This window comes from Perissodus microlepis, chromosome 22 (assembly GCF_051167445.1).
Source record: "Perissodus microlepis isolate ML-2025 ecotype Zambia chromosome 22, ASM5116744v1, whole genome shotgun sequence".
NCBI classification, from domain to species: Eukaryota; Metazoa; Chordata; class Actinopteri; order Cichliformes; family Cichlidae; genus Perissodus; species Perissodus microlepis.
This window is the reverse complement of record NC_140481.1, coordinates 20,420,819-20,436,279: the sequence shown is the minus strand read 5'-3', so window position 1 is coordinate 20,436,279 and position 15,461 is coordinate 20,420,819. Positions and strand designations below refer to the sequence as shown.

Below are 15,461 nucleotides of genomic sequence, written 5' to 3'. Positions count from 1 at the left end.
AAAATGGCTGGGAGTAAAGATGTAATCAGACAATGCACATACAGGTACTTTGAAAAGTAATGACAACATATTTGCCATATCTTCATGTGGCCCCTTTACGTTTTGTGATTATTGCCCTTTAATAGTTTAATTCCACAATACCAGCACGATACCAGCAGACCCAGCAGTCTTGCTCAGCATACTATTAGAAAAAGATAATTAAATGCACAACTAGATTTAGGCTAATGCTACAAATTTGTGCCGGTTGAAGCCAACGTCAGTGTCATCCATCACTACCTTTATCTGCTCGCCGTGAGCTGCCTCTCTGCAGCTCCCCTTCCCTCTTTCTTTACATTTAAACCCCATTTGACCTTCCATTTGTCCTCTATAAGACCTGTCTCTATTTATTTTTCCCCTCTCTTGCTCTCTCTCTTTGTTTTTCTGTCTTTCCCCCTCCTTCTGTTTTCTTTCCTCCCTCCTGCGTTGTATCTCTCTCTGTCAGTTTTTGTTTACAAACCCTTTCATCTGGATATTGCTTTATATGTAAAACCCCTCTATTTGAATGGAGTTTTATTTAAAACCCTGTCATTTAAATAGCTCTTTAAAAGACAGAGGAATGGAAAGTCAACAAGGACCCTACAATTGTGTTTTCTGACAGGACTCGCAAACCCGCCGACACACACAGACACACACATGCACGCAAAACGCCTGCCTGTCTACATGCATCCGAGTCTATTATTATGCTAATGAGTCTCCAGTCTCCACATGTCCCCACAGCCTCTGCACACACACACACACACACACACACACAAACACACACACACACACAGACATATTTCGCCGAACTCAGCAGTATAGCTGCACTCGTGGGTAGCAGGGAAAATAACGAGGAATGGACAATTTCACCATCACAAAAACAGATGGGACAAAATGGGCAGTGTGTGTGACTGATCAGCACGGAAAGACAGAGAGAAATACACTTACACGTCCGCTGACACATATGTACTGAATACTTTCTTTTCCTTGGATTGTCTTGCTTTCTATGAATCTGGAACTTTCTCTCCAGTGATGAAGCATTTTATAAAAGAGAAAGATAAAATGCTCAACAAGTAGGAAGCTGTGCACCTGACAGTATGCTGACAATATGGCTCTACTATCAGCAAGTGCAACTATTTGTTACTGTGTATTACGAGTCCAGAAATGCTGGGACGCTGTAGATAAAGTGGGAATAAAAACAGCGTGCAACAGCAACCAATATTTTATTCACCATAGAACTTTGAAAACTTACTGATCAATTTTGAATTTGAAAGTAGAATAAAGAAGAAGGGCCCTTTATTGTCATTGCACATGTACAAGAAAAGTGTGGGTGCTCCACACCAACTGTACAGGAATAAAATAAAGATAGTAAGACATGCATCTCAAAAAAAGCTGGGACAGGGCCATGTTTAGCACAGCAATTTCTCCAGATACTCATAATCTTTTGACGACATTATGTACTGTAGATGACATTCTACAGTACATAATAAGATATTCAAGGTCTTTGCAATTTTTCCTTGAAAAACATTATTCTGAAATTGTAGTTGCAGTTTTATTTTCCAGTTGTTTAACCCCTCTCCATCTTTACTTCTGAGAAACTCCCAGTCATCTTTAATACCCAGTCATGTTATTCACCTGCTGCCAGTTAACCTAATACGCCAAATGTTCGTCCATCTGCTTATTTTTAGCACCACTTATTTTTCTAGCATTTTCTTGTCCCTGTCCCCAAAAACTAAAACTAAAAATTAAAATTAAATGTTATATGTTCTCAGTTTAAACATTTACTATGTTTTCTATGTTTGATTATGAACAAAATATGAATTTATTATAATTGCAAATGTTTGCATTTTCCCCTTATATTTTACCCAGTGTTCCAAAACGAATATAATATTGAAGAAGTTTAAAATTATACTGGTGAGTAGTACAGCCCACCCAATTTGTTTAAACTGATTCTGAAGAATATAACTTTACTCACTTGCTCCTGCTGATAAATTAAGGAAGCTACTGCTATACTTCAGACTTGCCAGGCGTATCGTTGGAGTCATGAGAAAGCGCTCTGGCAAGTTCTGAGGTTTTCTCATCAATGTACCGAGAAGAGATTGATGAGAAAATGTCATATTATAAAATGTTTTCTCAATCCTCAGTTTTGAGGTCTGAGAAGTTGTTTGCTTAAACTGAAAGTGAGCAGCAGCAGTCTCTCGTGTTTTATTAACCCATCCATCCACCCAACCTCCTCTCTGTGCAGGCTCTATACTGCTGTATTACATTGTTAGCTGATTTACACATTTTCGCACAAATGACAGGTCATCATTTCTATGGCTGCTAGAGGGCTTTGTCACTTGAGGATAAATATGCATCATTTTAGGAGCATTTGCTGAAACAAACAAAGGGCTTGTCACAGAGTGACTGCTGGAAATGCTTCATGTAAGACAGTTTGTACATACAGTGTGTGTGTGTGTGTGGGGGGGGGGGGGGGGGGAGAATACAATAAAACAATGAGATGGAAACTAAAAGAGGCTGAGAGCTGCACAAGAAGATGGGTGATGAGTCTCACTTGATTCAGTGCAACATCAATAGGTTAGTTTTTTACTAAAAATGTGATTTATTTAAGAAATTCTTCATACTTTCAGAGCCTCAGATTACATAGTCAGACACATCCTATTACTCTTTGTATTTAATGTTGTAAAATCTTAAATATGAACAAGAAACCTCTTTTATGCAACGCATAGATCCTGAGGCCACTGATGAATATGCTGCTGCACTTTTATCCACACATATTTACACATACTGTACTGTGTTTTAAAATAGACACGCTCTTTCACACCCACAGGACATACCCTCTCTGTCTCCTTTAAACATTTATCAATGAACTTTAAAAATAGGTTAACTCCAAGGACCTCACCAAAGAGAACTTACATAAATGCGCACGTCACTGAATTACATCATACACCATCATCTCTCCTGCCAGCCTGCCTGCGTGTGTATGAATGGGGAAGGGCTTTGCATGACAATGTGTATATATGCAAGTCTGTTGCTGCCTGGTAGCTGGAGGGAAAAGTCTGTTTACATGATATTAAAAAAAAAAGGTGGTCCGTCTATTTCTCTGTCTTTCTGAAATACCATTCAGTAAAAACACCTTCATCTCAGCTGCATTAAACAAACTCATTGGCTAATGCTGACTATGGATTTATGCGCCTAGGATCTGATTGGTCAAGAGGAGCGCTGATTTGCATAAGAGGAGCTTGATTGGTTGATCGCAGCGTAAAAGCGTTGACCTGTGTGCGGGGCTACATTAGAAGTTGGCGTTGAGCGGTTGGTTTGATGGTTTTCGGTCCCTAGGAAGGACTACAAATCAGGCGGGCGCACAAAGGTTTCCCCTTAAAGCAACAGTTACTGAACTTTTTATAACATAACATTTTTATACGTCCTGAGCTTAACATGCAAAAGCAAAAGATTATCTATAGAAACAACACAGTGTAACAGATTAAAAAGAAAACTTTCCTGTCTACGTAGACGCAATCTTTGCTTTCCAGTTTATGGACTAATCCACCCATCTGTGCATCCATCCAAACATCTTTCACTGTCATAATCAGAGTGTGAGAGCGGGCAAGCACAAGAAACTATCGAAATAAAACCCTCCCCGGCTATCACAGAGCACCGCTGCTGTTGGTCCAACAAGACAAGATGCTCTTTTTTTTCTTTTTCTTCTCCTGATGAATAAAATTTAGCTCCAGGACCCCCCCACCCCAACCGCCCCTGGCCCCTCCTTCTCGCGCCCTATAAAGCCGCAACAGCTGATCCCGTGCACTACAGAGAGCCGCAGCTCCGCACGCGCGAGGAGTGGAGAGAAGAGAGAGAGAGAGAGAGAGAGAGAGGAGGAAAGAGAGAGGGGAGAGAGTGAAACGAAGAGTTAGCGACCGGAGAAGAGCTGTTCTGGTCTTCCAGCCGCAGTTTTTAAAAACAGTATTTTATTATTTATTTATTTTAAATGAACTGTGATGACGTTTTGCCTGAGTTTGTGATATTCGAGCTGGGGTTTGAAGTCCTGCGAAGGTCTCGAGAGGTTTCTTGGACTAAACTGTCCCGACCTTTAACCAAGCGCTGCAACTCTGCTGCCATACTCCTTCCCGCTTCTTTGAGCTGCACCCAAATGTTTGTTTATTTGTTTGGGGTGGTTTTTTGGTCAAAAATCGTCAAGTCGTTGACTCACCTGTGTTTGGATTGCTACTTTTGAGCAGACAGACCCCTTAAAACTGCTCGTTTCGCCTTTCTGTTCCTCTCCTTTCCCTCTGGAGCTGAAGGGGCAACAGCGGTTTGGCTGTGGCACGCGGTGTAAAACAAAAAAAACAAAAAAAAAAAGAGGGGGGGAAGAGTCTCGCGACGGGAGGAGCTGTCCGGTGCTGAAAGCACGAGCCTGGACGTTAGGAAGTGTTTGTTGGGAGCTGTCCGCGTGCTGAAGACCAGCGGTTTGTTAGAACGAGACCATAATCTTTCTTTTAGAAGCAACGGATTTAAGCACGGCACGAGGGACGTTTTTAACGGAGCAGCCATACAGAAACTGACTTATATTCTTTTATTTTTCAGCCTTTAGGACTCCACAGGTCTTCCAGTGGCAAGTTAACGGGATGAAAACAGATCGCTTTCTCCATGAGATCCGGCTATTACTTGCAGACACAGCCTGTATTTGACAAACCACCGCAAAACAAATAATAATAATACATTAATATTATGTGTGGTAAACATGCAGAAGCACACGAGGAGAGCTCGGTTTCTTTAATCTTTAAAAGCCATGTCTCCACTTTTCCAAGCTGTTTGACGGAAGGGAGCAACCGTAGCTTTAGTGGCTGAATTAAAATAAATAAATAAAATTACACGGTTAAAATAAAAATCAGCTGATAGGTTGTGAGTTTAGACTGAAGTGGGATAGAAAAGCGTGTGTTTGTCGTGCAAGTGTAGGAGCCATCATGCCTCGGTCTTTCTTAGTGAAGAAAGTCAAGCTCGACGACTATTCGGCTGCCGAGCTGGAGAGCTCGTATGGTCACAGCCGAAGAGAAGAGCTCAGTCTGCGATTCCATCATCATGACAAAGGTTAGTCACACACCTACACACACAAACACACCCGAGCACACACACACACACGCGCGCGGAGACAGGCGCCCATTTAAAGCCTGCCATGCATCCCTCTGAGTTTTCATCCCCAGATTTAAAGCATTAGTCATGACTGTTTCAGAAGGAAGAGGAGAAGGGAATTACAGGGTCAAACTTCGGTCATAGCCCCCCCCCCCCAAATATACCATTTCCAACACTGTAATTATACTCGGTGAAATGCTCTGGTTCCATGAAATAGTCTTATGTAGAGAAACAAATTAGAGGAAACCTACACTCTCAGTCTGATAAGAACCTCTTGAGACTTGGGGCAATAAAAGAGACGGTTTAATAATAATACAAAATAGGTAATATAAGGGAGTAAGTGTGCGATGCACATTGGATCTGACTGCAGTCAGGTCGGAGGTTAAGAGCTTTTTATATAGGCACTTCATGAGGCTGAATTACTCTGTATTATTTATGGTTTTTAATGCTCAACGAAAGGAAGTCACATCTGGAATAAAATATAATTTGAAGAAAACAGGAGAGAATGCTTAATTGAATTTCAGGTTTGCTTTGCACTCCCTCTACAACCTGTTATAGTTTTTAAATGTACCTGTAGGATTTCGCATCTCCCCCTGCCTTTACTCTTACACAAAGCATTAAAACACACACATCCAGCTCTGAACAGTTGCTGACATTAACATGTTCGTGCAGAAAAATACATTTTTCCCGAAGGAGCATACAAAGACTGTGGCGGAAGCAACAGGGAGCCAGTGAGCGCAGGATCATTGCAGAAAACCATGCTAAATGATTATGTTAATGCATTATGTCAGCAGCACACATACATTGGGATACACCGTTGTTCTGTTGCCAATTATATTATTCAAATCAGCCTTCTCTCCAGCACCTGTGAGTCACCTTCAAAGATTTCTGCAATCATGCCCAGCTACACTGGCTGCCAATGGTTCCCACGCACTGTATAATCTGGGGTACACGGGGAAAATACGATACAAAGTCAATGAAAAGGGCAGTATTTGGGTCAAATATTCAGTGGAAAAGTGTGGAAATCTTTTACAAAAGGAATATTTACCTAGCATTTCTACTCAGAAGTCATACATTTGCTTTGGTCTGATAATCTCGGAAGCAAAACCACAGAAAACATGCCATATGCACTTTAACAGAGATGGGAGCTTTTATCTATGTCAATATGCCCTTGACATTAAAGATACGATACTGGATAAAATTACTATATGCTATGTAAATGGGTCACAAATCCCCAGAGTAAAATTGCTATGTGTTTTTTGCTTCATTTATCCCCCTTTGGCCACCTTTAGCTTATTGTTTTGATTTATGTTTTGAGAGTCATTGTTCAGCATCCAGTAATGTAAAGCAAATAAAGTGGCAGATTTTGCTAGAAAAACACATAACACCCTTATAGGTCAATAATTTGCCTGGGTTGTGTGTCTGCTTGATTCTGCCCTCTAGTGGCCAAAAAAGAATGACTACAGCTTTAAAGAGCTAAAAAAAAAATTCACCGTCACTGCACGGGGACAAGCATGTAATGGAGTTAGTGCAGCCTGCTGGTTTTCGCATTGTGCCAAGGTCAAATGTAAGATGAAGAGATCCCAAGCGTTCTGATGATCTGAAACCAGAAACACGCAGCAGAGGCAGCAGCAGTAGCATTGTGGCAAGCATGTACAGACTAGGGAAGCCATCCCTTGTTATAAATATAACAACAGTTTGACTGAAGCAAATGCAGCTTGTTGCACACACACACACACACACACACACACACACACACACACACACACACACACACACACACACACACACACACACACACACTCTGCTGTTTCTGTCAACTCGGCACATTTCCCAGGCAGCTTGCACAGCTGAGTGCACAGCATTACCCACACACATACACACACACACAGACAGGAAGCAGTCAGTGACCTACAAGTGTCCAAAGCACACAAGTGTGCGTCAGTTACTGCTGGTTTGGATCAAAAATTAAATTGTAGCTTGCAGCCTTTCTCTCTCTCCATTTCTTTTTCTTTCCATTCCTAATTCTCGGTATTTCAAAGACACATGAAAGTGGGATGGCTCTAGTTTGGCAGAGTATTTAATCTTTAATAAGCATTTAGAACAGCTATCAGCTCTAATGCTACTAAAGTACTTTGAAATGAATACGGAGTTGACACAGCGAGACAGATACTCAGACAGAGAGAGACAAAAAAACAAATAGAGACAGTACACTGATGCCGAGATGCGCAGCAACAGCAACAGTCACAGTCAGAGCGCTTTAAATGAAAAGGGATGAAAGGGAATGGTCATGTTTAATTGGCAGGGATCGTGCAAAAAGGTTCTGTGTGAGAAAAAAAGTATCCTAGAACCAGACAGCGAGCTTGTTTTTGTTTCTGCCTGTCAGTCACATATGCATGGCTCAGTCTGGCTGTTAGTACAGGTGAAGGAGAGGTGATATGGTACTCACAGAATAGTCAAAGATAATGTAGATAATGGATAGGGTTATTTTGCTCACTTGAAAAGACTTCTTTTTCAGTCTGTCACCCTCCCTAACTTTCTTTCCTTGGACACAGGACCAAAGATTTCTGCTAATTAGTCATAGATCATATAGTTCCCTACATCACCAGCAGGACAATTTACCCTCTGTGGTGGCCAAGAAATAATTAGTTATACGATGCATTGAGATAACAGCTACTGAACACCATCTTTTTGTCCCCAGAAAGATGAACCCTTTTCATCATAGACTCTAAATTGGCTTTCCATGTCTTGCTTATCCAGCAGGTCACGACCATGTATTAGTATGCTGTTTCAGAAAATTTGACGGTATCATCATTTTTCGCTAAATCTTAGACAGCATTTTGGAATTTGGTGCCATCTTTGCTAACGCAACGTTGATCAGAGCAGCGCTTCTCAAACTTCTTCTGCCACAGCCCCTATCAGAAGAAGAAGTCTGTGTAAAAACCCCACAAACTGTTCTCAAAGCAATCATTAACAACTGAAAGTGTAAATTTTAGTCGAATAAAGGTCAGCAGGATAGCATCAACAAAACTTAGCAGGCTGTGAAGTCAGTCCCGGCAGATCAGCTGATCTCAGTGCCAGCACACATTAACTGATGACGAAACTCTGCTCTACTACACATCCAGCTGGTTATCCCACATAGGTTGTTATTTAACCCTCTGAGGTCTAAGGCAAAACTGACCTTCTGGAAAAATATCTAAAGTGTTTCTGATGCGCATCAGTTATATTGATTATTTACTTTGTTCCCTGATTGCCAACACTTGGGAGAACGTCTTCTTCAAGGCCCCTTGCCGATGATACTTTAGACCTCAGTTGTGGCACATCTGCAAGCCACTTTGAAACCCACCGTCAAATTTAATTCTTATCACATCTGTTGTCACTGACACTTGCTCTGTTCTGTATGCTGCTGTCTTGCTGCTGCTCTCCCCACCTCCATCTTTCCATATTTGCACATGGAAGTGCGGTGAGGTCCCAGAACAGAGCTGTGCTGCCAAATATAAATTACTACAGATGGAGATATCAATCTTCTTTTGACTATAGTGGACCTTAATTTACTTTTGTTTCACATATTGCACTTTTCCCCACCTGCAGTGGCTCCATGCCCACCGGTGTGTCATGTGCCACTGGTGAGTCAGGGCAAGGTTAGAGAAGGGAGGGAAGCAGATGTAGGTGGTTTATCTGCAGCAGCTTGCAAGGCTATACCACCTCCAGTGCAGCTGCTGAGTATCCACTATAGTCCAGGACTGTAGCAGGACTGGAAACTGTCAGTTTGAGTGATTACGACTCTCTACAACATCTCCAAGACTCCAGCTGCTCTTAGTCAACATACCTGGTTATAAGGGTCCAAACTGAGCACTTGGTCATGTTTCAAAACTTTACTCATGCTCTATAAAACAAGGCACACACACACACACACACACACACACACACACACACACACACACACACACACACGGGCACACACACAAACACAGTACTTCCTTCCAGAGTGAAATGATTGAATATTTATGATTCATGATTTTCTCTCTCCACTCCACACCTCTTCTCCCCCCCTCTCGCTTTCCCTCTATTTTCTCTCTCTATTATTTGGTCTTAATTAAATTCGAAAATGTTAAATTAGCATGAGCGCTGTGTACAGGACTGCCAAACCACCCAACCACCATCACCACATTTAACGTAACATTACTTTCTCCCTGCTAGGTTTTTCTTTCTTCCTCCCTCCCTCTCTTCCTCACCTTAATATGACTCCCCTTTCTCTACCCTTCTACCCTCTGTCTGTTGTTCTCATCACATTATCGACCAACATCTGAGCCTTTCTCAGAACTGCATCATGAAATTATATTACCAGCAATAGTATCTCCTCTGCTGTCTGTGTCTTAATGCTCACAGAGTGCTAATTGAAATGGAGAGCTATTGATCGGCATAAATCCACAGGAGTTGCGGCCATGGGTTATTAGCTACCAGTCTCTCCTTGTGTCTGTTACAGTTTAGCCTGTTGAGTGCCAATAATAGAAATAATGAAGCAGCTGGCATCATAACGCGGCATCAAATAATTCACCAGATTTGTCAGGGGTTGTGCACAAATATGCAGGTTGCTTTGGAATTTGTGAGTCTCGGTGAAGTGTACTTCCCGTTTTCCCTCAAGACGGAGACTGTCAGTGTCACTGTGCCCACTGAGTAATGCACTGGACCCCCCCCCCTCACCCCCACCCAGCTGCTGTAATAGAGATGCTCTTTGTACAGCAGTTGAGGTTTTGACAGCCATGAGGTGTGACTGTGTGCAGCTTCAGACCTGTCAGAAAAGGTGCAGCTGATGAGGAGCAAGTGTGCTCACTGAGCCCTCCAATGAAAAATAAAGATTTCCCACTGAGGGGAAAGTGTCTCCTCCTTGCTTGTAAGGACTGAGAAGCATTTTACTGCCACTATGAATACCACAACTGTCTCCTTCTCTTTTCCTTCATTTGCTTTGCATCACCTCCAAAAACCGATGTGAAGGTATTTCTTTCGAATCGACTCGGAAACCTTTTGGTCTTTTATGGATACTGGGCATAATGGGAGTGCAGAACACATGGCGAATGTGGTTCATGTGATCCTTATTGTGGTATGATTGATATTTAGAAACCAGAGATGCCAGGGTGTGATCAGTAATGTAATGTAGTCTGGAGACAAAATGTTAATAATGAAGGAACTTTGATGAACGAGTGTGATTGAGACCTGCCGTTATACAATACAAGTTAAAAAAACAAACAATTTTCTTAGTAGTGATAGGTTCTACAGAGCCCTCAGGGTCTTGAGTAGTATAGTAACGAGTGCTATAATAGATACTCGAACCATATCTTGTATTTCTAGCACTCAGGTGCTTTCTTTTTATAACTAATTGCAACAACATGGTGGATAGTTGGACAAACTTGGCACTTAATATTAATCTCTTCCGTTTTTATGCTCTGCACTTTTGACCTAAAAGGTGCAAAATGATTAACATTTGAAGCAACATAATACGCAGTCATACATTTGGGGAAAAGTTTTGTATGAGAAAATATTTTCTAGTAACTCAAAAAAGAGAACTATTTTCCTTTTACCAATCTCAGATGTGTCATTCTAGAATAAAAGAAGAAATGTTAGCTGGCTGCCTCTTTTGGTTCATGGAGTAAAACAGTAGAAGGAGAAAAACAGTTCCTATGTGATGCAATGTTTGTTAGTGTTTTGACGAGTCAGGTTCTGGAAAGAATCATTAATCATCATCAGAATCAGAATACTTTATTAATCCCAAAGGAAATTATGTGGTCAAAGTTGCTCCAAGACAATGAGAACAGTATGATGTTGTCCAAGAGGAAGCAGACGGTTTTACAGTCAGTGTCTCAAACTGGAAAACTCACACTCAAGCCATTTGTGTGGATAAGCAACACTAAAGTGTAGAAAAAGCTTAATTTTAATTTTGTGGTGAACTGCCCCTTTAGGTTTTGTTAGAGACAGGTTTGCCAGCACTCAAATATCCCTTTTGACTCTGTTTAAGCTTTGTAGCAGTCACTCGTGTAGATTTCCAAGCCAATCAATCCTCCTGCCACGATGACTTACCTCTTTTTTTTGTCTCTTCAGGCTACGTCAGTGATTATCTGAGTCCTAATCCGTACGACGATGTGGTTGGAAGCGATTCATCAGTCATCTCTAAAGTACCCTCCCCGAGCCACTCATCGGTCATCTATGGCCGCATCAACAACACATATTCTGGCATCCATGGTGATATCCATGGCGATTCGGACCAGCCTGACAGTCCCCGGTCCGAAGTTTCGTCATCAGCCGGGGGATACATCAACGGTGACACAGCTGTGAGTGAAGGATACAGCGTGGATGCGTTTTTCATCATGGACGGACGATCACGAAGGAAAACCACGGGAACCCTGAGGGGAACTGCCCAGAGGCACACCTGCAGTGAGTGTGGTAAAACCTACGCCACATCCTCCAACCTGAGCCGGCACAAGCAGACGCACAGGAGCATAGACAGCAAGATGGCTAAGAAGTGCCCCACATGTGGGAAAGTGTACGTCTCCATGCCAGCCATGGCTATGCACCTCCTGACCCACGACCTCAAGCACAAGTGCGACGTGTGCGGCAAAGCGTTCAGCCGGCCGTGGCTGCTGCAGGGCCACATGCGCTCGCACACGGGGGAGAAGCCGTTTGGGTGTGCGCACTGTGGCAAAGCGTTTGCTGACCGGTCTAACCTGCGTGCTCACATGCAGACACACTCAGCCTTCAAGCACTATAAGTGCAAACGATGCAACAAGACGTTTGCACTCAAGAGTTACCTGAACAAGCACTATGAGTCGGCGTGCTTCAAGGGGGCGTTCTCCCCTCTGAGCTCCCTGGGAGAATGACTGGGGTGGTTTTAATTTGTTTACATGCAATTTTCCTGGCCTCATTCCCTATTTTTATTTCTTTCCCCCAAAAAGCAGAATCTGAGTGTTACAAGGTAGGAGTGTTTTCTCTGCAAGAATCACGAGGTATATGACAAAAATAGATTGAAGGCATCCGTTCCTATCAAGAACCCTCCAATCTCTCCTTTGTTTTATCTTCCCTCATCTGAGAGTGGAGTGAAAAGTTTTCAATGCCTAATTTAGACTGTCACCTGCGTCGATAAGTTACTTCCCGTTGAGGCTTTTTGAAATATCTGTGAAGATAAATAAAGCACAGCACATCTAGCTCATCATTTTTGAAGATACCTAGATCTATTTATGTCCATATCTACCCTCAGCATTCTGTTATTTTTTTTTGTTTTCCCAATCCACGAGGAAATGACACTAAAGCACAACTCATCTCCAATCTCCAAGCATGAATCACAGCATCGGTTTTCTTCCAGTGAGATTCAATGAGCTTTCAAGTTTTATGCGTTTCTAAAAACAGACCTTCATAATCTAAGGATACATGTGGTGTCCTGCTTTTACTGAGACCGACCTTGGACTGAGCTTACAAAGATAAAGCATCAAAACAAGGAAAGCACACAGCGTTTCTCCTGTGCAAGTAAACAAGATACTTGTAATGATATTTATTTATACAACCGGACACCCGCAGTATACAGTGTCTGTATACGTGGCTTCTGACATTACCACAATGAACTGTGAAGAAAAGACACACCTGTCACAATGTGGTAGTACAGGCAGTACACCTGTGTGGTGAGAAATGACGTATTTTTAAAACTGTGGACAAAATAGCTCTTTTCTTTACTTCTAAGTAATATTGGGATATGCGCTTACTTAACCGCAAACAGTGGACCGTTATGAGTTCCAGTTCAGGATCAGATGGCTAAAAACTCCCACTGAGCCACCAGGGTATTCCTTAACAGTTTTGCTATAACCTAAATCTGATGTTATTATTATTATTATTTTTTAATTTGTCAGTGTTGGATGGGGATTGAGACATTAAAAATGTCCTGGATTTCCTCAAAAGGTCAAACCTTTTTCCAGTGTTGTATAATAGTTTAGTTGCATCAAGAAGCACAGCATTCATCTTTGAGGTTTTTATCTTTTTTTTAAAAAATGTGTCTATTTATGATTTATGTATTTATGCATTTATTTACATATGCATTTACATTTGTATTGATTTGCACTTTACTTTGTTTGTTTTTTTGCCTTTGTTACAAATATGCCAAAGCATTTGACACTTTCTAATTAATGAATATCTTTTTACTTTTGTCAGCCACTTTAATTATTTAAACTAATGCATGCAAAAAAAAGAGAGGAAAAAAATAATAGCCTAATAATGGAATCTATGCCAATTTTATGAATCTTTTTTGGATATTTTTCCAAACCTCTTAGATAACAGGCAAAACCGAACAAATTTCTGTCTTGGGCAATATTTCGTTGATATCCGATAGAGCAATAATGCATGATATTTTTGAAGACACGTGAGTCATAACTGCTTGTAACATCTTGATTTTTTTTTTTCAAATGCCACTATTCTATGTAGTTACGAGAAATGACATTTCAGGGAGTTAGCGAACCAAGTTAGTGTTAAATAATGGCGGGTTGGGTTTAGAGCTCTAAATTTACAGGGACTGTGACGCCGCTGTGACAGCCAGTCAGAAAGACCAAACTGGAGTGAGCAGGGAGTCTGTTTTTCAAACTCAGCTGCTTTGGTACACAGTGTGGAAAACGTTGCCTCCTAGTTACAATTTTATATTGGTATCATTATAATCTTATAGACAGTTGTGTCTGTATGAGTATTAGCAGCTGCTGGGGCTTCCAGGGGTTCACACAGGTGGTTCTACTCCTTTAGACAGAGGGCTCTGGGTTGGGTCGGGATGGGTCTTTTTGTACATGGTTTATGCACTGCCTGCCTCGTATTATTATTCTAAAATATCGTAGAGAGTAGAAGGTACTGCTGTAGACCTCTGGTGCTGAAACATGGACGAAACGCAAACCCTGAACAGTTAAAACTGTGGCCACTCTTCTGCCTTGGTAGCATATTGGAATTGTTTAAGATGTGAAACAATAGCTGTGCTGCTGAACCGGCTTCTCTTTGATCCTCACTAGTCCTTGAACACAGCCAGAGTTTCTTCCTATAAGTTGGTCACAATTATTGTGCTCTCTTCTCAGTATTTTTTTTTTTTTTTATCCAATCAGAAGATCAGTTTTGCTCGAGGGCTTTACATGAAAACACAAAACTCCATTTGAAGACTCAAAGGCTCTTCCTGATTTCAGGTTGTTTTTCTTTTCATCATCACTGGCTGTTGTGAATTTAATGTGGCAGTTCTCGATGTGATTCAGACTGATTGTTGAGAACGAAGAGGAGACATTTGGTCAATATTTCAGCACCAGAGTGCATCGCCGAACACTTAGATTCTACTATGAACTACTGTAGCCTACTATAGCCACAAGCTAGTTTACCTATTCTTATATAAAAGCACTTCCTCTTATGAATTATAACCTAAAACCTTTTCTTTCAAAGATAGTAGCACAATGAAAGAGTTTAGATTCAGGTAGACGATGCCTTGTATGTAGAAATAACCTCTTTCTCATTTTTCTACTACAATGATTCAAAGATAGAAACGGCAACAAATATGCTGATGTAACACAGGCTGTTGTCCTACACCACAAAATACTGTTAAAAATGACACTTTCAGTATGTGTTGTGTCATTTTTCTTAATATATTTGTGATCTACACCACACCTTTTTTAGAGTAAATAAAAACCTAACTATTTTGCAGCAAGAGGCCTTGTAAATAAGCACTGATGTGACTTTGGAGTCTGATTATTTCTACAGAACTGTAACGAGTGATGATGATGATGATGTTGGCAGTGATGATGATAATGATGAAGGGGAGAATGATGAATTCTTTTGGAGCTTCCTGCTGTGTTTTGATTTCTTACTCTGAGGGTTTTTTTTTGGAGACCTCAAATGGCCGGTTTGAAACCATGTAAAGCACAAAGACAACACTGGGCATTTTGTTTCACTTCCTAAATAAAAAAATACTTTAAAAACAATTTTGTTTGTTTTCTCCTTTTCCCCCGCATAACACAGGTGTAAATGTTAAGTAATGATCATTATGATAGCCTTCAGTCATCATGCCATTAGGCTGAATCAAACATAAAAACACTGGAACTTCATTAGGTACACCTGCTCAACTATTTAACACAAATATCTAATCAGCCGATCACATGACAACAACTCAGTGCATTTAGGCATCTCAAGACAACTAACTGAAGTTCAAACTGGGATCCTAATGGGGAATAAATGTAATTTAAGTGACTTTGTTTTGGTATCAGATGACTATTTCGCAAACTTCTGATTTACTGGGACTTTCCCACACATCAGTTTACACA

The 15,461-nt window shown here is 41.1% G+C and overlaps 1 protein-coding gene across 1 annotated transcript; it reads left to right on the top strand.

The window, feature by feature from the left end:
- Positions 1-3,809: 3,809 nt before the first annotated feature.
- On the top strand, positions 3,810-15,122 carry LOC146362987 (transcriptional repressor scratch 1-like). The gene is made up of 2 exons (XM_084919716.1): positions 3,810-5,103; positions 11,242-15,122. The coding sequence occupies exons 1-2, from the start codon at positions 4,980-4,982 to the stop codon at positions 12,015-12,017; spliced, it is 900 nt and encodes a 299-aa protein (XP_084775842.1). The 5' UTR covers positions 3,810-4,979; the 3' UTR covers positions 12,018-15,122.
- Positions 15,123-15,461: the final 339 nt, after the last annotated feature.